The following is a 22,175-nucleotide window of genomic DNA, read 5'->3' on the forward strand; positions in this document are numbered from 1 at the left end:
AGCCCTCTCTGGGAAGCACTAAGGGGAGAGGTAAACTGCAGCAGGGAGCTGCACAATGGGTACAGGTGACATTTGGGCTTCTTACAGGGCACGAAGGGGAAGGGTGTGGATAACCACAGGCACAGCTGTCTGCTTTTCCTTCAGGATTCAGGGTAACCAATAGATGTCTGAGGTTGACTTACCCCAGGCCTCTATGAGTGCAATCTCTCCTCTTCACAGATTTTGGGGATGCTAGGTCAGCAGCAGGGTCTACATTTGCGAAGCCTTGCTCACGGCTGTGTTCAGGAGTCACACTGTGTGACCAGTGCTGAACTTAAGGGCTGCAGTGGGTTTTACATCCTACTTTTGCAGATTTCCATGTGAGCTTGTAGAGATAATGGGTTTAGCCTCTCATGGTTCCTCTAAGTAAGGGAAAGAGACTTGTTAGGACTTTCATGATAGCAGTCACATGACTTGTCTCTGCAAGGTGCTAGGAGCTTTGCAAGTAAGGTGAAACCCAAGGTTGGCCTTTATTCTTCCATTCTGGTGACACTGCTTTGGATTTGAATACCACCCAGTAGCTTGACTGTTGATTTTACTGCTGTGATCTCTCCTTGGTGCTTGTAGTTACTCTCTGCTGGGGACATGTTAAAACATAGGACCCAGTCTTTTCCCTTGCTTTGTTTTTTATAACATGGTTATTCTGATGTCTGCTTTTGTTTGTGAACTCAACAGACTGGAAGGTCAAAAAAGTATTAATATTTAGTTTATTCTGGGCATAATTTGCTTATTATATTGTGGTGTCAGCCTGCATACTGCAGGTTGCAGTCTCTCTTATGAATTGGAACCTAGAGGTGAGAAACTTGGGATTGGCCCAACAGAGTGTACTGAGTTACTCCTTTCATTCACCTTGGAGGACGGGAACCTGGAGACAAGATGTTTGTGGAAGTCTGAAATTACATTCTTGTGGTTGATTAGCTGCTGTAGCACAGGTGCCCTATCTATTCCAGTGTGGTAGCAGCTGACCTGTGGTAACTGGCACCCTCAAAGAAGATTGTGTAGATGACAGTTAGGAAATACGCACATGAATTCTTTCAAGGTAATAGAAGGAAACACATCAAGACCAGTGACAGGGCATTCACAATAACAAATGAGCATGCTGTGTTATGTTAGAACAGAGCCCATCTTCACTTTTTACAGTGATCTTACACTAATGTTGAGACTTTTTTTTTTTGTATAAATTGCTTTCTTACATCCACTTAGAAGAGAGTTATATAGATGCTTGCTGTCTTGTTAATTTTCTCTGTCTTGTTTTGTGTGGATGTTTAGCACAGTAGCTATTAGAGAGTGACACCTAGTGTTTGACATGCATATGACACTGGATAGGAAGGAAAGAGCTGACTTGAAGCCTTTCTTCCCAGTAGATGATCCTATAGACCTGGGGCGTTCCCTCAATGAACTTAACAGCATGGCTAGTCTGAGCTAGCCTGCAGGCCTTTGGTACACTAAGGTCTTCAACACTATCTAGTCATTGAGGGAAGCATTTAAATCTTTAGTTTCTGGGGTGTCGAGAAACTAGTTACGGCATTTCATGTAGACTTCGTTATTTCTCTCTCGTTGCTTATGCAGACTCTCTCCAAGTGAATTTTTTAAAATAAAAAATTGGCAGGAAAGGATAGCCAATTAGTTATGCTAATACAAAAATAGAAGATAGTGAAAGATGTGCTAGTTTTTAGCCAAAAAGCAAAACCCTGCATGATCGGGAGATTAACATGGCAGCTGTGGATGTGACTGACACTGCCTAGGTGAGTTTTATGTGTGGAAATGAGACTCTTCTTAGAGCTGGAATTTCTGCAGGGCAAAGCCTACATTTTATGACAGAATTTCACGCTTCTAATTTGAGGATTTGTAAAATGTTTAGTGCAAGTTTTTGCCCCCTTAGGGCTAGATCTGAATATGATATGCAAGTGAAAAGATAAACTTATGAAATATATCATGTCTCTGCTTCCAAAGCTTTTAATGTTGCAATGTTAATACATAATGGAAGTTTTTTTTTTAAATTTATATGTTAGTACTTAATGGGAATGGTTTTTCATTTTGTGGTTTTGCATATCTTGTGCTGGTTGCATACCTTGGCCTCCCTGCAGAGCCTCTAGCTGTCTACTGGAGTATGTTACTATCTAGTCTATAGGCAGCAGTCTTCTGCTCTCTCTCTCTCCCTCACCCTCTCCAGTCTTCTCACACATGCAGTTCTGGTTCCCACTGTCCCCAGGACGGGGATCGCACTGCCAGTGCTCTTTCAAGGGCCCTCTTCATCTGACCTCTGCCTCCTCATTCCTATCTCCTGTCTTATTTCTGTCCCCATTGTCAATGTCTTCAGACCTCAGGAAGCTTCAGTCCTCAGACCAGCAGGAAAGCTTCTGGGGGCTGGGCGGGCACTGTTTAGTCTCCCTAAAATGTCCTTCTCTTATAGACTCACCTCTGTTTTCTTCAAGAATTGATTCAAAGGTATTTTTGTCTCTCCCCCTGTCAAGGTGGGGATGGTGTCTTTTGTCTATCTTTGGTCTCTTACATGGTACCTAGTACAGAATGGGTACTTAACAAGAATATTAATTAATTAAGCAAACAATTTAAGCCTATTCCCTCTGAGTGATCCATTTATTGAATTCATTGTTTTCTTGTGAATTCATTGTGCATACATGCCTCTTGAATAGTTTGCTGTGTTTCATTGTCAAGTTTTATTTATTTATTTATTAAACCATTTCAGATTAACTTGATCCCTTATAGGAGAATTTAACCTGCTTAAACTTTTTGTGAAATAACTTTTTTTTTTTGCCTTTACCTTTGCTTTAGGAAGAGTCACTGTTTTATGGTTTGTGAATATGTTTTGAAATTTGAAAGGTATAATTTATATTTTCTTTTATTCCAGAAATTATCTTTAAATTAATAAAACAATATCATCTAGTTTTTTTTTTTTTTTAACTTTCAATATCAAGAGTAAGGTGCAACCAGGTGGTGGTGACACACATCTTTCATAATCCCAGTACTTGGGAGGCAGAAGCAGGTGGATCTCTATGAGTTCGAGACCAGCCTGGTCTAAAAGAACTAGTTCCAGGACAGCCTCCAAAGCCACAGAGAAATCTTGCCCCCCCCCAAAAAAAAAGAATAAAGTGCTTAATTGTTGCTGGAGTTTCTTGTCCTGCCAGGTCCCACAGCCACTTTGGCTCCAAATTAGCACACAAGATGCTATATTAATTATAAAACTGTTGGTTGATGGCTAGAGCTTCTTATTGGCTATCTCTGTCTTAAATATTAAACCATTTCTACAAATCTATGTGTTTCTGCATAGTCTAGCTTCTTATTGACTAGCTCTGTCTTAAATATTAAACCATTTCTATAAATCTGTGTATTTCCACAGTCTTGGTTTACTGGAGAACGCCTGGACCTGTTATTGCTTTTTTTTTTAAAAAAAACTCTATATCTTTTTTTATTTCTCATTTCTCAGTATTTTGAACAATTTATATCCATGTTATTACAGTATTTTTTAGATGCTGTTTTTCTTACATTAAGTGATTTGGAAAATCTATTTTTATTAACATATTAAATGCCAGTTATATAAATATAGTCCGCTCCTATAGGATTTTTATTTCTAAATTCTTGTTAGAGAATTACTTTGGTTAATAGTTGTTGCTAGAATGTGAAGATATGTGGCTGATGCACTTCTAGCTCAGGAATACCTTTCCTTGAACTTCAGATCTGTATAAGCATATACAGATGACATAATTTTCAGATCATTGTACCCCTCCCCTTTGATGTGTATGTCTCAAGGTAGCTGTAATTTGCTGCATTTACATTTGTCAGAAACTGCATTGTTGTGAGGCCCTTGGTCTGCTTTGGGTCTCTGTTGTCCTCACATTCTCTCTGGGTCCTGATGCCCACTCAGTGGCTTGTGATCAATTCACCACACTGTCCTTTGGAACTCACTGCTGATGCAAAGACCAGAGTTAGCATGATTATTGTTGTTTGAATAAACTACATATTCTGTTTGGTTTTGCCTAGTGATTTTAGCTTTGTACTGATTTTACCACTTTAAGTGTGTTTTGCCCTGGTACTTTTCTTTGTTCTTTTATGTGGTTCTGGAGAGTTTGTAATGTACCATGTCATGGCACATAGGGTAATCTGTAATAGTTCAGACTCATGCTATCCATGCTTTCCATCTTCATGTAGTTAATGTTTTCTGATTTCAGAAGGTTCTTTAGTTACACATCTATTTTTTTCTTTGTACATGAATTTTCCCAAGTTTTCATCTCTTTAATATCTACTTGAGTCTTTAATAAAGTGAATAAGAAATTCTAAAAACAAATTATTCTTTTATTTGTTTCTTTTTGAGGAAGCATTTCCATTTTTTTTGTAGTGTTCTCTCCTTTGTGGAACTGTGATTCCAGCTGCAATCTACTTTCTTGGGTAAAGACACCCCTTGCACCTTTTTGCTGCTTTAAGTAAACAATAATCTTTCTCATTTTGATACCTTTGCGTTTATAGGTCTTCATTGATACATCTTTCTTTAAAAATTATGTTCCATACTCATAGACATTTTAGATGTCTTTTATTGAAATTTAAGTCCAGTTTTCTTACAAATTTTAAGAAATGTTTTTCCTGGTCTAAGAAAAATAGCATCTCTTAAACAATGACCTAATCATGTATTGAGATTTAAAATGTTTGTAGACATTTTCATTTTTCACTTATCTTTATTAAATGCTACTTTTTGCTATCTTAGTGCCTTAGGGTTTTTATTGCTGTAAAGAGACACCATGACCATGGCAACTCTTATAATTGATGTGACTCCCTTACAGTTTCAGAGGTTCAGTCCATTATCATCATAACAGGGAGCCTGGTGGCATGCACATCGATGTGGTGCTGGAGAGACAGCTGAGAGTCCTCCATCTTACAGGCAACAGGAAGTAGACTGAGGCACAGGGTGGTGTCCTGAGTATAGGAAACTCCAAAGTTCATCCCCACAGTGACACACTTTCTCCAAGGCCAAAGCCACACCCCCCTAATAGTGCCACTCCCTATGAAATTATGGGAGCCAATTACATTCAAATGACCATACCTACCATGTTAAGGTAGTGTTTCCTCTTTTGCCTCTGTGTGTGTACATGTGTGTATTAAAACTAGAATTTCTTTGATTTCTTTTTGTGACTTTTCACTCATCTTTTTGTTCATGCCAGTGCTTATTAGGAAATATTGTATGCTAGGCACTGGTCCTGATGTTGGGAATTCTAGATGTATCACTCAAATGTGGCTCCTTTCTCCCAGGGAATCCAGCTGTAATGGTAGAGTGGGCCTTATGCCCATCTCTTTGAGAAGAATGCTGATAGATCTTTTTGAAGTTGTCTTATTTCAGGAGGTGATATTTGAGTTTGGTGTTTACAGTGACCAATAGGGATATGACAATATGAAGCTGTGTTTTCCTTACTCCATGACAGCATGCTGTTAGATTAAGGAGTAGAAGGGATTTCTGGTATAAGAAAAATAGAATTTTTAAAAAAAAATTAAAATGTGTTCATTTTATTTTATTCTATGGTCTGGGGTTGTTAATTAGTTTATTTATTTAATGACCCAACCACAGACTCCTGTCCCTCCTCTTCTTCCTCCCCCAACTTCCCTTTTATTCCTACCACCCACCCCTGCTCCATATTCTCAGAAGGGGTGGGCCTCCCAAGCAGTTCCCCCTATATGCAGGCTAGACAAGGCAATCCAGCATGTTCATTTGTTCTTAAGATTATCTGTTTGTTTCATATGAAAAAACAAAAACCCAGGAGAGCCAAACAACCATGTACAATAAAGAATCATCTGCCAGCATCACCATTCCTGACTTAAAGCTCTACTGTAGAGCTATAGTAATGAAAACGGACTGGTGGACCAATGTAATTGAATAGAAAACCCTGATATCAACCCACACACCTACGAACACCTAATTTTTGACAAAGAAGCTAAAAATATAAAATGGAAAAAAGAAAGCATATTCAACAAATGGTGCTGGTATAACTGGCTGTTGACACATAGAAGAATGCAAATAGATCTGTATCTATTATCAGGCACAAAACTCAAGTTGAAATGGATCAAAGACTTCAGTATAAATCCATCCACACCGAGCCCCATAGAAGAGAAAGTGGGAAATAGATTTGAACATATAGGCATAGGAGACTACTTCCTAAATAGAACACTAGTAGCACAGACACTGAGAGCAACAATTAATAAATGGAACCTCCTGAAACTAAGAAGCTTCTGTAAAGCAAAGAACACAGTCAACAAGACAAAATGGCTCCCTTCAGAATGGGAAAATATCTTCACCAACCCCCATATCTGACAGAGGGCTAATCTCCAAAATATACAAAGAAATCAAGAAATTAGACTTCAAACTATTAAATAATCCAATTAAAAAATGGGGTACAGATCTAAACAGAGAATTCTAAACAACAATTTCAAATGGCAGAAAGACACTTAAGGAAATGCTCAACATCCTTAATCATCAGGAAATGCAAATCAAAACCACTCTGAGATTCCATCTTACACCGATGAGAATGGCTAAGATAAAAAATACCAATGACAGCTTATGAGAGCATATGGAGAAAGGGGAACACTCCTCCATTGCTGGTGGGAGTGCAAACTTGTATAGTTACTGGGTAAATCAGCATGGCAATTTCTTAGTTGGGGATCGACCTACCTCAAGACCCTGCAAAACCACTTTTGGGCATATACCCAAAGGAGGCACATTACACCACAAAGACATTTGTTCAGCTATGTTCATAGTAACATTATTTGTAATGACCAGAACTTGGAAACAACCTAGATGCCCCTCAACTGAAGAATGGATAAAGAAACTGTGGTACATTTACACAATGGAGCATTACTTAGAGGTAAGAAACAAAGAGGAAAAAAAAAATCGTGAGTGAAGTAACACAGACCCAGAAAGACAAATATAGTATATACTCACTCATAAGTGGATACCAGACATAAAGCAAAAAATATCCAGCCTATAGTTCACAACCCCTGAGAAGCTAGAACCCTCTTCCAGAAACAGATGGAAGCAGATGCAGAATTCTATAACTAACCCATGGGCCAAGCTCCTGGAGTACAATCAAAGTGAGGGAGGATCGATAATATGAAGAAGTCAAGACCATAATGGGGAAACCCACAGAATCAGCTGACCCAGGCTAGTGACTCAGGTCTGACAAATGGGGAACTATTCTCCTTTAATGTAGGTGACAATGGTGCGACTGGGACAATATATGAGGCCATTGGCAGTGGGACCAAGATCTAACTCTGATGCACAAACTGATTTAGTGAAGTTCATTCTATATGGAGAGATGCCATGCTCAGCCTAGACACAGGGCAGTTGGTAGCAGGGAGGTGCCTTGGTATTGCCTCAGTGAGATGATGGAACAGTCTTAGTAGACTTCCTAGGGGAGGCCTTACACTCTCCAAGGAGCAGATAGGAGGTGGGGTGAGGGGAAAGTAAGGGGAACAGGAGGACAAGGAGGGAGGGGGATTGGAATGTAAAAAATAAATAAAAAAAAATTATCCGTTTGTTCATCTTAGCCTCTCTCATTTGAACTTAAAGATTCTAAACAAGTATTGACTACCAGTGAAAATATTCTGTCTATATAAGAGTTAAGGTATTTTTATTAACTGGTGAGAATCTACCAAACAGTAGCAAAAATGTTGTCTGTAGGTTGACATGGAAGCACGTGTGGTTTGCCCGTGGACTCTATGTACATGGGTCATTCTGAAGCCAGACTTGTTTTACAGTTTAGGCACCCGCAGAATGCTCTTGTGAAAGGACTGCCAGTTCTCATTCTAAGTTTTCTGCACATTGTTACTCCCAAGGTTACGAAGCTGAGGTGTCTGCTCTTTTAAATGAAGTCTGTTTTCTCCCAGGGCAGAATCTTCTGTATGCATACCATCATGCCCTAGAGCTGGCCTGGGGAAGGGTTGCTCCCTGGCTTTCTAGCCTCACACTGAATAGGTTTAATTGGTTGTTTCAGCAGATTAACTGGTAAGCATTCATATGTAATATCTTCTTCATTCTTCAATGCCCTACTTTCCGTGTAGCCTTGCAATCAAGTGTGTATTGACTTGAGTATGCTGCAATCATCTGGTAATCATTTGGGGAAAAAAAGTTTCCTGTCTAAATTAAAGGAAGACTGGAGTTTTAAAGTTCACTGTGGCATCTTGTATAAACTCCAGCTTATGTTTCACATTATTCCTGGTCATGAAACAGGTTCTGAAGAAAAAGTAGCTGTGGATAATCAGTTAGAGAACGACAGCTCCCCTGATGTGCTGATCAGTAGTAATACCTAATTTCGATTTTGAGTGTGCTGTAATGGATTACCATATAGATACAGCTGAGCACTGAGCATTAAACAGAGCCACGTGTTTTCCAGAAAAGTAATATTTATTCATGCTGTGTGGCTTTCTTGAAATATTTTTTTATTTTATTCTCCAGTGAAACTACAAACAAGATGTCAATAGCTTATGTGGCATTCACAGCAGTATAGCTTAGACTATCAGCTGCAGTACAAGAAATGCTGCAGTACAAGAAATGCCAGATTGCATTTGCCTCACCAAAGGTAGGCTTCATCTGGGACTTCTGAGGCACAGGCTTAGCATTTAGACTAGGAAGTTGTGTTTGGCTTTGTATTTATTGACACTCATAGGATTTAATCAATATAAATTAGCCCTCACAATATTAGTGTACAGAAAGAAGCAGCCGTATGGATATTGTTTCAGTCTCCAAATTGTTGTATTAAGTTCTGTCATTTGGGGAGACATTCTTTTAAAGAATTTATGTTGTTTATGTGTGTTTTGAAACTGTTTATGTGAGTGTGTGTACCATGGAGCACATTTGACAGAGGACAAGTTGTGGAAGTTAATACTCTCCTTCCATCATGTAGGTCCTGCAGATTGAACTCAGGATTGTCAGACTTGGTAGCAAGTACGTATATCCATTAGTCCATCTCACAGATCCATTTAGGAATGTTATTATCTCAGGCATTAGACATGTTTCATAGCTAAACCTTAGATAATATTTCTTAATATCTTTAAAGTGGGCCCATCTTGTAAATCTGAATTATTTGGGGGGAAGTAATGATGACTGTCTTGATCTTAAATGAATTGGAGATGATTTTTGTGGCAGACTTGAACAGTGTGCAGACATCTTTATGCACATCTACTTGATGTGTTTTCTGGTATGTATGTATGTATATTCTATCTATCCCTGAGACAGGATTTCTTTTTGTAGCCCAGGCCATCCTGGAACTTGCTCTGTAGACTAGGCTAGCCTCGTACATAGAAATCCGCCTGCCTTTGCCTCCTGAGTTCTGTGATTAAAGGCATGTGCTGCTTCTGCCTAGTCCGTTTTCTTATATTTAAAGGTGCTTTTCTTTGTTATATTCTAATAAAAGAAAACCAAGTGAGGAATATAAATATGTGTTTTGGAAACTGAGAAGTATGACTCAGCGCCAGTTTGGTTTCTGTTAATAGTTAAAAGTCTGGAGAGCAAAGGGAATGTTAATCCAGATCAAGAAAAGGTCCACCCCGAATTTTTAATTCACTTAGGACCTTCTTGAATAATGGTATCCAAAGGTGATCCTGCCATGTAGCTGGGAGCTTCTCTTAAAGGATAATGCAGAAGAAGGTGTGCCATCTGCTCAGGCAAAATGAACTGTCAGGAACCAGGCAACAAAGCACAGGAAGACCTCAGAGGGACAGACTTCCATCAAAATGAAGCCAACTTCCAGCTGAAGTTAGAAACAAGGCTGGGAGGGGGGGATCTGGGCTCCTGAAGTGAGGTACACTTCTCCTAGTATTCCAGCTTTTTAATCTGATGAGTTACCTAGTTAATAACTCAGATATTACGATGACACAGAAAAAGTTGTGTTGCTCAGATCCCCCTTCAAGAATGTGCTACCTACTACAAGAGTGGCATCAACTGATAGCCTCTGGCTATTAATGCCTTCAGCCTTCTAGCCCTGGTCATACCCTTTTCTCCATGAACCTGGAGCATAGGGTCTCATTTCTAGTTGTTTGGGACTTTGCTCTACAGCTCCCTTTCATCTGGCAGTGGCTCCCCTGCTTATTCTGTTCCCTGGTGCTATCTTCTATCAACCACTTCTGGTAACTCCATTGTAGCATATTTTCCTAAGAACTTGTCTTGCAAAGATTACTATTAATTTGGTACCAAAGACACTGACTGACTTTGGCTTTATTGTGGGTATAGTGGCTCTTGAGTTGTTTGGTTGGCAGCAGCCTATACATGGCATCCTTCATTTTAGTCCAATTCCAGAGTTGCTGGTGCTGGGGATGCTTTCCATTGGCTATGGTTATTTATTTCTGTGGGCTGTTGCTCTCATGTATTGTATTCCACAGCCACTGTGTGGGGGTTATGGGTAGGTGCATTAAAGATGATATTCTTTTGGTAGGACAAAGCTCATGTGGGTTTTAATATCATCAAATTTCATGTTTATACTGACAACTTATCCATACACTAAATGAGTACTAACTAACAAGCATTTACAAGCCACTTTTCTACTCATGATCTCCTTTTGCCAGAGAACTTTTACTCTACCTCAGGTATATAAGTATAAAATAGGTGTTCAAATGAAACATTTATTGATAATAGATAACAAAGAAACCTATTTTAAAATAATTCTTTGGTATACATATAGTTTTACCATTTATTAAAGATGTCAAATCTGCATGCTAATAAGATAGATGTGCTTATTTATTTTTACCTTAAGAATTAAATTTTAGCAGAATATTTGAAGTAAGACATAGAATGTCTTCAGAACTTTTCACAGTTAATCACTATTTTTATTTTCTGACTGTCAACATGAGAATACCACTCTTCATAAATACATAATATAAAGTAGCAGAAATATGTTAAGGCCATTTCAGAAATTGCTAGAAATTCTGTCCTCATCTTGTAACAAAATTCATGTAATGATTTTGAACTCTACAAACCCTTTTAAGACTCAAGCTCACCAATGCAATACAAACCTAAGATATAGTAATTTAATGCTTATGTTCTGAGGAATGTTCGTCAGGAAATAGTGAAAATCTTTGTTGCCCATAATTAAACCATTATGTTTCTATACAAAGGAAAAAACTTTGTGTACTTTGTAAAAACATGTAATAGTCTCAGATGTGAGCTGTTGTGTTTGGGTAGCACTTGCTGGCATTGCATGCAAAGTGCAGAGTGTATGTGTTGTGTGTTTTGAACCAAGTCTGTGGTGAAGTTATTCAGTGCAGTATGGTCAATCATTGCTAGTGATACCTTAGATTCATAACATGTTTGATTTTGAATAATTTTTTTGGTTGTTGCTTGTTCAGAAACCTTCTATTCTTGCCAACTTTTTGTAACTCCCATACTGTTAGGTGATGCTATTTGGCATTGCACCTCACAGTTTAAAATATGGCTTAGTGGTAGAACACTTACTTGCATAGCAACTGTGAGCCTCTCAGTGGTAAGAACTGACTTTTCACATCTTCTGATTCCCTTTTTAAAAGTTTTTACGTATATATTTTAAATTTCTATGTATTTGTGTGTTGAGGAGGAGATGAATAGTATGGGCGTATCACAAAAATGTATTTCATTTATTTTTATTTTTATTTTGTAGAAAATACTGCAGTTTCTACCTGAACGGATTTTCTTTCGATGGCATTACCAGAGTATAGGTAAGATAAAAGCAAACAATATATTAGTGATATGGATTTCTACCAGTTGAGGTATCAGTAATGCTTTATGTAGCTAATGCCATCAAGGTAGCTTATAGAAAGAATTAAAGGCATGCTAATTAAAATAAAGTACAGGTTGAACTTTGTAGGAAAACCACTCTCTCACCACCACTGTCCAGTGCAGAGAATAATTGACTGTGGAGTGCTCAGCCCTAAATGCATCATCTATATCATATCTCTTCTACCAAAGGATCAGGAACTAGCTTAGAAGAAGGGGTAGAGAGATTTTAAGAGTCAGAAGTTGGCCAGGGTTATGGTACTCATGAATTCATAGTGGCTGCAATTGAACCAAGTCAAAGAACCTGAAAAGAAGATACCATCATGTAAGCTATTTTGAAATCCAGAGTTCCAATTTTAATTTAGGATTGTTTCTATGAAAACAGGTAATAAACTCTTACAGGATCTGAATTCAATTTTTATGTTACAAATTTAAATTTAAAGAAAGTAAAGCATGTATACTATATATACCCATGGGACTCAGTGACTGAATCTCTATTCTGAGAGAGCTCCTTGATCTTTAAGTCTTTCAAATAAGCAAAGATTTCCCCCTAAATTTGAGGAAGTTTGCTCTAGCATTTCTTAAAGCTTTTGATTATATATTTAGAATGAGGTTAAAATTTTAAAATGCAAAGTATCCTAAAGAGGTACCCTGGGGTGAGAATGAGAAGTAACTGTGTGCAGCATTCTTGGTTATTCAGCATGCCCATTTGTCTTAAGTTCAGTGGGGAACAGAAGAACTCATGCTCCTGTGATGATGGAGCCAGTTGTCTTGGTTATGCAACAGCCCCACACTTGGCCTTTCTTTTACCTCCTTGATCATCTGAAACCTTGCTTTTCTTGGAGACTCCTCTGTCTTCCTCAGGATCATGGAGATGAGGTCATGGACTTTCTTTACGTAGTGCTAATTCCAGAAATGGTTGAGCTCTCCTTGGACTTGGCCAGCTTGGTGCCATATTTTCTCATCTCCTTTTTTTCATGGTCTGATTCTCTCCTATTCCTTCTCCTCATTATCCATAAGCTCATTGTCCGTCTCTTCATCCTCAAGTGGCTTCTTGCCCTTTGTTATCATATGGTTATCAGTCTGATCACAAACCTCCATCCCCCTAGTATCTTACCTAGTCACCTTTAGGACACCTGTTCTATTTATTATTATTATTATTATTATTATTATTATTATTATTTATTATTATTATTATTATTATTTTATAAAATAGCTTCATTGGGGTGGAATAAACAGAATAAATAAAAAATATCATGAATATAACAGCAGTCCCAAATTTCCTCAACTTCCTTAGTAATCCATCTGTTCCCTTCATCCCTACCTCAGTCACAACCACAAGTACTTTTTCACAAGATTTCCTAGATATGACACTGAAAGTAAAACCCATAAAAGAAATAAAATGGATATATTGGGTTTCTTCAAATCTACCACTAGTCTACCTTTGCATTTTCTAGAGTTTTGTTTAGATATCACTTTTTTTGGGGGGGGGGAGTGATAAAACACCATGACCAACTTAGAAAGGGAAGGATTTCTTTGGCTTACCTTGAATCACTGAGGAAAGCCCAGGTAGGAACTCAAGCTCAGCAGGAACTTGGAGGATGGAGCTGATGCTCACTGGCTTGGACCTCATAGCTTGCTCAATCTTCTTTCCTATAGAACCCAGAACCCACCAGCCTAGGGTAAGATCTGCAGTGGGCTGACCCCTTCCACATCAATCACCAATTAGGAAAATCCTCTACAAGCTTGCCTACAGCCTGAGTTTCGGTAGGCATTTTCTTAATTGAGGTTCCCTTCTCTCAGATGACAATAGCTTGTATCAAGTTGACATAAAAGTATTTAGCACAGCATCTTTTATGTTCTCCTTATTTTGAGATTCATCTGTATGCTATATACTAATAGTTAATTCCTTTTTATTTCTGAGTAGAACAGTATTCCATTGTATGGCTTTGATATTATCTCTTGATCCATTCTCTTGCTGATATAGTGTTCAGTACTGCTTGCTGTCTTTAAAGTTATCTCTTCTGTGTGGTTGTTTGTCTTTGAGGGTCAGCATTATATTTTTTAAAAGGCATGCACTCTTTTTTCCTTTCTAAAGTTGATCTTTAAACAGATATTTGAGGACTGTTGCATTTAAAACACTTGCTGCTCTTGCAGAAGACATGGATTTGGTTCCAAGTACCCACACATTATGGCTTACCACTGGCTGTAACTCTAGTTCCAGGGGATCCAGTGCCCTCTTCTGGATCTGAGGTCAACTACACTAGTAGTGCACACACATACATCATATCCATACACATAAATAAAAATAGAATAAAATATAGATATTAAGTTTTCCCTCATATACCTTAAACATTTATTTGTATACTCTATTTCTAATCAGTTATTTTAAACTTCCAGGTTCAACTTTAAAGAAGCTTCTACACACTGGAAATTCTATTAAGGTAATTATTTTTGATGAAAGTATAATGGACTATTTCTTTACATTTTTAAAGATTTATTTATTTTATTGTATGTTTGAGTGCTTTTCCTGTTTGTATGTATATGCACCAAATGTGTTCTTGGTACCAGCAGAGGTCAGAAGAGGGTATTGGAGCCTCTGTAACTTGAGTTGTAGATCGTTGAGATTAAAGGCTGTGGGAACTCCTCTAGCATGTTTAACACATTTTTTCATTCTCATTTACTTATATATTTTCTTTTGTTGACATCTTTTTAATGATTTAGGAATACAGAACAGGAGGAATATGTGTTTTTAATTCAGGAAGAGGGTTGAGATGGAAGTGAGTGTAGGGTGAAAAGGGGACATGTTGGTTCGTTTTCTGTTGGATACCGCTTACCATTCAGATCACGGTGAAGGGCAGGGAGGGAGCTGAGGACAGACATGAGGCAGGCATGATGGAAAGCATACCCATGTCACTCGGCCAGATCTTCAGGGTCCCAAATGCACCAAAGATCATTGTGTAACATGACTGAAATTCTGCTCTGTTCTCCCATAGTGTAAATGTGGAAGGAGGGTATCTCTTCCTTGTTCCCACAGACAATTGAGCATTGATGATGGGGATACTGTTGCCTTACAGAATGAAATACTATTAATAGTTCAGTGAGATCCAGACACTGCTTTATGTGCCTCATGCATGGTAACTCACTCTATCCTCCCATTTCACAGATGGGGCAGCTAAGACTTAGGAAAGTCAAGTAATTCTCCAAGTATCACAGCTAGACAGTAGCAAAGGGTGAATTTGAACCCAGGCTCCCTAGCTCTAGTGCCCAAACTCTTAGCCTTTGTACTGTATTGAGTCCTTGCTTGTTACTGAGGGAAGAGCTTGTGTACTTTAATGATGTCTTTATCCCCTCTCCTTCATTCACTTCCTTCCCTTTCTCTTTTTTGGGGTGGGCAGGATCTTGCTTTGAAGCTCAGGCTGACCTGAAACTAAGGTTTTCCTGTCTCAGACTCCCAAGTGCTGGGATTATAGATGTTATACCACCATACCCTACCCAACTCTTTTTCTGTCTTTCTTTCCTTAAGACTGATGCTCTATTGCAAAGCATTTCTATAAATGTGTTAAATGTTTGATTAGTTTTGCTTTTAATTTTGTTTTTAGATAAGATGTGAAGGAATCAGACTGTTTCTTTTGTGGCTTCAAGCACTTCAGACAAACTGTGCAGAAGAGCAGGTGCTGATTTTCGCTTGCCTGGTGCCTGGTTTCCCTGCGGTCCTATCTTCCAGGGGACCCTGTACCCTGGAGACACTCATCAACCCTAGCCCTAGTATAGCTGATGGTAAGCAGCATTAGCAGGGTTGACATGCTGAAATGCCTCTTTTAATTTTTATTTTTAGAGATATGTATATGTGTGCATGTGTGTCTGTAAGTGTATTCCTCTTGGGTCTGGGCACCCAAGGAAGCCAGAAGAGGACATCAGATTCCCTAGGAGCTAGAGTTACAAGTGATTGTGAGCCATCCGACATGGGTGCTGGGAGCCAAACTCGGATCCTTTGGAAGAGCAGCAAGCCAAGTGTCTCTTAACTTCTGAGCCATCTCTCAAGCCCCTGAAATTACTCTTGAGCTTACCTTGAGGGTTTCCTTGGTGCTGATGGTCTTGAATAGAAATTCTCATGAAGCCCGAAGAGGAGTTATTCCTTGTGATTGACAGAGGATTCCTAAAGACATTATAATCAAGGCTATAGGTTCAACTCACAGTCTCACTAAACAAACAAACAAAAAGAATAAAATGCTTAGGGCGCAGGAAGTGTGGCTGCCTAAACCTTGATCCCAGCATCCGGAGGTGGAGGTGGGTGCAGGGCAGTCAGGGTTTTTGGTCAGTCTTAATTACCTAGTAAGTTTGAGGCCAGCCTGGACTATGTGAGAGTCTCTGTCTTATAAAACAAAACAAACAAACCAGAACAAAACCTGGAGCCCATTTTCTATCAAACTATAATGAGAAAATTTCTGAAGTGACACAAACAGGAATAGAAGGCGGGACAGGTGTTGGCTACCGTGTAAAGTAACAAGTGTGTTATGTCAGCTAATGAAATGTAAAACTACCTTCTCTAGCCACTCACTGTTGTTCTTACCACTGTTGTTTGTTTAAGAGGCCATTTATCTTACTTTGCCAGTTGTGTTTTTCAGTGTAGCATTTATAGAAGGACAGTAGTGGCCTCATTGGACTATCTGTGTCCTACAAGTGTGAACTTAATGTGTAACACTTCATTGCATTGTATTTCAGGCTGACCAAGACAGAATATGAATGAGAAAGAATCTCCAAGGAAGAAAAGGCTCTGTGGACCTCTATACTGGGCCCTAAGCCCTTGTTCATACTGATTGGGGTTTAGTCTGAGCAGTTCCAGTGGCTGAATAGATGTGTTGTAATAGAGACCATTTTAAACCCTTATTTAAAATTTAACTTTGATGAATAAGCTCTCATTAATTTTTACCTTTTAGCAAAAATATATCCAGAGGAAATCACCCCACTTCTGCCAGCCATATCAGGGGAGAAGATTGCCGAGGACCAGACCTGCTTTTTTCTTCAAATACTGTTGAAATATATGGTTATCCAGGTCAGAGAAAAACCTGCATTTTTTTTTTTCTTCAAATACTGTTGAAATATATGGTTATCCAGGTCAGAGAAGAACCAGGCCGTCTGACTGATGGGCTTATATTTGTAGGAAGGAGAGTTACTGCCTCTTTTTTTTTTTTTTCTGGGTGTCTGTATTACTCTCCCTGAGGTGATTTTATGTGGTGCTTCATTAAACACAGGGTATGCATCATTGCTAGGCCACTTCAGCAAGACTTGATGTGAACTCTTTTTGTGTGTGTGAATTATTAAAGGTATTTTTACTTAAAAAAAAAAAAGTATGTGATTTCATACATAAATTTAGGTCATCTTCATGCCTCTTTCTGCTGCCTTCTCCTGCCTCCCCTTCCTTTCCTCTTATCATCCTTCCAACTTCATAACTCCTCATCTTCTTCCTTTTTTTTTTTTTTTTTTTTTGAGTCAGAGTCTCACTATGTAGCTCTGGCTGGCCTAGAACTTGCTGTGTAGACTAGGTTGGCCTCAAACTCCACCTGTCTCTGCCTCCTGAGTGTGCCACCTAACCCAGCACCTCCTTTTAAAAATGACCCATTGAGTACAATTAGAGCTGCCCAGATGTGCATAGATGTAGGGCCATCTATTGGATCATGGGAAGCCTATCATGGACCACATTACTGAATAAAACTGACTCTTTACCCAGAAGCTATCACCTGCCAAAAGCTCCCAATCTGTCCATTTTATAATGTTGACTGCCTTGACTTTGTGCAGGCAACCAAAGGTGCTGTGACATACCCTGCCACGTCTGGGAGGCAGCTAATTCGCCTTAGTCCTTCCTGACCTTTGACATTTAGAATTTTGTACTCCTTTTTCCAAGATGTTCTGTGAGCTGTGGGGAAAGGTGATGTATACAGTTTTCTGTTTGGGGCTGAGAAATTCACAGTCACTTATCCTTTGTGTTCTGAACAGTTGTGAATCTCTGCTAACTACCATCCACCACAGGAAGAAGCTTTTCTGATGAGGGCTGTGAGGTGTGCTAACTATGGGAATAAATGAGTATTGAAGGCAGTTTGATAGTGTGTCCCTTTAGCAAAATAAATTGGATCTGTTACACTCAGTCATGGGTTCGTGGGTATCCTTTGAGCTTTGTTGAGATACGATTTCATTATATTATTACCAAATATTATCATTTAAACATTTATAGTAGGAATTTTAATCTAACATCATCCATGTTTGTATATGTTAACATAAACTGTAAGTATACAAATGTTTTTTCCCATGTATCATCCTAAGGCTGCAAGCTTGGAGTGGAAGAATAAGGAGAATCAAGATACTGGTTTTAAATTTCTTTTTACATTGTTTCGAAAGTATTATCTTCCTCATTTGTTTCCATCATTTACTAAGTTAACCAACATCTACAAACCTGTACTTGGTAAGTATTCTTTGATTCCTGTGTGGATGTCATCCACAGGGAAACTACAGTAGATTTCATAGTAATCCCTGTGGTATTTTAAAGCAAAATAGTCACTTTATGTTCCTATTGGACGGTAATGTTATTATAAGAAGTTAAAGTTACCTAATGAATGATTCAGTTATCTGAACTTACTAAGAGATTTTGCCTCATTGAAATAAAGGGAACCATGGTTTCTATAAAAATAATTTAAACTGTGCCAGGATAGCTTTGTATGTTTGCCCCCTTTTAATGTCGTATTTCATGTTGCTTAGTCTTCTCCTATGGGTGATGCATTATAGTGATGTCAGACCCTGCTCAATGGTTAGATGGTCCAGCCCAGGACACACACCTGCTGAAGGGATGCATTTTATATTGGGGCTCTTGTCTGCCAGCATACAGGCAGGTACTTATAGAGGAAGATGCTTGAAATGATGTGACAGTCTAGGGACAGGAAGCCTCAGAATTCTGAGAAGCAGAAAGGAACATTTAATTTAGCTCCAAAAATTCCTTTTACAAGAAATTAGGATTCACAGGTTGAAATAATCCCTTACAGTGGTGAAAGTGGGAACAAATCTTCTCCCTACAAAAACATGAAATTAGTTAGGTAGATAATCAAGAAAAACTTTGGAGGAGAAAATCTTTGGAGAAGAAAAGGTCACAAGGGACTGTACTCTATCTGTAAAATATGCCCAACCAATTCTACTGTCTTCGCACACACACACACACACACACACACACACACACACACACACAGAGTGAGGACTCACGGACACAGACACATGAGAAGGGAGAATAGCTGAAGTCTGGAAAATTTAAAAATTTCTAGAATAACTGACTTATAAGGGTACCGGATCCTGTGTTTTGTGTTATATATTTATTTTTTCCAAAATTTGTTTCTGACTTTATGTGTTGTCTGTATTCATTGAAAAAACACTATTACATTGTTGGTGTTACTAGGTTGAAGGTTATGTATTGAAACTAGTCATGGTGGCCCATAACTGCATTCTCAGCCTTGAAACTTGAGGCAGAAGAATTGTGAGTTAGAAGCCAATTTTGGTTACATGTACAGATTCTGAATTGAAAAAGAAATGATGAGCTGGGGAGATGGGAGGGTGTGAGGGAGAGGGAAATGGGATTGGTATGTAAAATAAGGTTGTTTCTAATTTAGATTAAAAAAAATTACTTCAAAAAATCCATAGAAAGAAAAAGAAATAACAAAAAAAGTTATTTATTGTCAATGTTTTATCCTCACTAAAGTACTCCAGGAACATAGGAAATAGTTAAGATACAGGGTAGGACTTATGGCAAGTTCCTATCTCAAAATCACCTGTATAATATTCATAGTTGATGAAACTTAATGAAGACTGAATTTCTGAGTTTATTTAGATGAAAAATCTTGACTTCCTGAGTGTGGGGATTATAGACTTGCACCTCCATATCTAGCTTTAGATATTTTTTTGGGGGGGGGTTAAAGTTCATGTTTGCTTATAACATTAAATTAGCTATACCAGAAATGAAGATATATTCACTATTGTAGTCTCAAATTATCCTCGAAATTTTTAATGAGAGCAATTAGCATGGCGGTATACTATTGTAGTATGTAGGCAATAACAGCCACCTTTTTTTATTTATATTGCAAGGCAAAATCAGAATCAAGCCTTCTAGAAGATGCTATTTTAAAACATTTATAGGTGGTCAATTTTAGTTGGTATTCAAACAAACAAATACGTATCTGTTAATTGGAACCAATCATAGTGATTATTTAATAATAAGATTCACTAACTTAATTATTATGTTTTCTTTTCTTTCTATCAGAAATCCCCCATTTGAGACCAAAGCCAGTATATGTTACTGTAACTCGAGATAATGAAACAATTTACAGTACAAAAATTCCATATATGGCAGCTCGTGTTGTTTTCATTAAATGGATTTTAACTTTCTTTTTGGAAAAAAAATATCTGACTGCAACACAAAACACTAAAAATGGAGTTGATGTATTGCCTAAAATCATCCAGGTATGCCAGCCATTGTTTTAAAATCTCTTTTACTTACATAATAAACACACTCACACATTAGCAAAGAAACTGTTCTGTAGGTTTTGATTTACAGGCTCACTTGTCTGCAGGGCTGGGTTTCAGAGGGAGCTTTGGTCTGAAGCACTTGCCATGCAGTACTGGAATTGGCTACAAGAAGGCAGTTTCAGGGACAAGGAGAATTCTGAGAAGATAGCTCTCGTGGGTACTCTCCTGTCTCCCTTCTTTCTCGTTTGTTTAGTGTTGTCTCTCGTAAGCACAGGCATAGGGTCCTGTCTTTTCAGTCACCAGTAGCTGGAAGGGCCTCGGGTTATGTAGATGTGGCCTATTGAGAGGGCTCATGCTCTTCTCTGTCTTCTCAGGAGAGGACTTGGACTAGCAGCTCAGGGTCCTTGAGTAGCTGTTGCCTTATGATGTTGTTTCTAGAAAGACTTCTGGCCTTTGTCTGAGGCCTTCAGAACAGACTTCTTAGGTAGGAGGGTCTTCAGTATGTGTGCTTGGTGGAGCACTACTGTTTTTAGAGCTTAGAGAACAGTTTCATTACTGAAGGGTCATGGCTTTGTGTGAGTTGATTATTAATGTTTCTTGTCCTCAAGAATAGGGCTGGCAAGTAAGTATAGTGCACTTATTGAAAATTTGCTGATGTCAAGGAGGGTCCAGAAATAGGACATTGATCCAAGTTGGGGAAACATAAGATGGAGGAAGAAATCAGTACATGGTGTATCTCAAGGTCATTAGTGCCTTGGTTGAAGGAGGAATACCAAGCAATCTGGAGCCTGTCAGAGGACCCAGAGGGCAAGCTTGTTTTCAAGAAAGAATTACAATAAGAATGATGGAGGGCTTGCTGAAAGATAGTTCGGAACAAAATAAAACAAAATACCTTAAATTTATACTTGCGAAGTTAGAAGATGGTGATGATTATATTTCTTTCTTTAACAATTTTATTTCCAATTTAAAACATGATATTCTTTCATAGATCTAAAGTGAGTGAGGTAAGTATGGTGTTACACACTTAATCCTACTGCTCCAGAGTCAGAGGCAGGAGGATCTCTGTGAGGTCCAGGCGAGCCTGTTGTACAGAGTGAGTTCCAGGACAAGCTGGGGTGTTACACAAAGAAGCCCTGTCTCAAAAACACAAAACAAATATGGAAGCAATCACTAAACAAAACAACAAAGCAATTGCTGTCCTTGTCAAGGTACTTGATGCTACATAATTCTTCATGCTGTTTTAGTTATTTCATTGTTGTAATATAAACCACCTCAAAAGTTAGTTTCTGAAAGCAGAAGTCTTTCAACTTTTTTTTTTTTTTTTTTTTTTTTTTTTTTTGCTTTGTGGGACAGGATCTGGCTTAGTACATCTTGTGTATTTCATGGGCTTTAGCTGGTGAATGGTTGGTCTGGAGGATCTAAGATGACTTCATTCACATGCTAGTTGGAGAGAAGGCTGGGTCATCTGGAACTGGACTATACTGGTTCACTAGCAAGGTCACTGGATTTCTTATATGGCCACTGGGGGCTCCAAGAACAAAATGTTTTAAGACATGAAAATGTTAACTGTTCTCCTTTTGGGCTCAGGCCTGCTGATTCTCCATGCTTGTGTTATAAGCAGTCTTCCAAGTTTAGACACCTCTGTGATAGCAGAGTGAGTAAGTATAGAGCTCTGATGTGATGATGGCACACATTGCATTTACACATTAACTTATTTTGTAGTTTCACAAATGCAGATTAAACTTTTTAGCTGACGAAATTTCACAGCCCTCTTCCTTAAAATAACAGTAGTTTTCCTGTTAAAGAAGTCACTGAGTTGAGAAAGGATTATTTGGTTAATTAGAAAATTGATAAGTAGAAGTTCAAGAGTCATGCTACAGGCACCTAGCTATAG

General features: G+C 38.4%; 1 protein-coding gene across 3 annotated transcripts in view; it reads left to right on the forward strand.

Moving 5' to 3' along the window:
* The window catches only part of Ralgapa2 (Ral GTPase activating protein catalytic subunit alpha 2), a 256,297-nt gene that overhangs the window by 41,887 nt on the left and 192,235 nt on the right, over window positions 1-22,175 (forward strand). For 2 of the 3 annotated variants that reach the window (XM_051183228.1, XM_051183229.1), the window contains exons 4-9: window positions 11,664-11,721; window positions 14,180-14,223; window positions 15,382-15,559; window positions 16,720-16,835; window positions 18,101-18,239; window positions 20,076-20,275. In XM_051183228.1, coding sequence (XP_051039185.1) covers window positions 11,664-11,721; window positions 14,180-14,223; window positions 15,382-15,559; window positions 16,720-16,835; window positions 18,101-18,239; window positions 20,076-20,275 — 735 coding nt within the window. Of the gene's footprint in view, window positions 1-11,663; window positions 11,722-14,179; window positions 14,224-15,381; window positions 15,560-16,719; window positions 16,836-16,863; window positions 16,898-18,100; window positions 18,240-20,075; window positions 20,276-22,175 lie in introns of those variants that run through there. The other variant, XM_051183230.1, reaches the window with a different exon arrangement.

This window comes from Phodopus roborovskii, unplaced genomic scaffold (assembly GCF_943737965.1).
Source record: "Phodopus roborovskii unplaced genomic scaffold, PHOROB, whole genome shotgun sequence".
Classification (NCBI taxonomy): domain Eukaryota; kingdom Metazoa; phylum Chordata; class Mammalia; order Rodentia; family Cricetidae; genus Phodopus; species Phodopus roborovskii.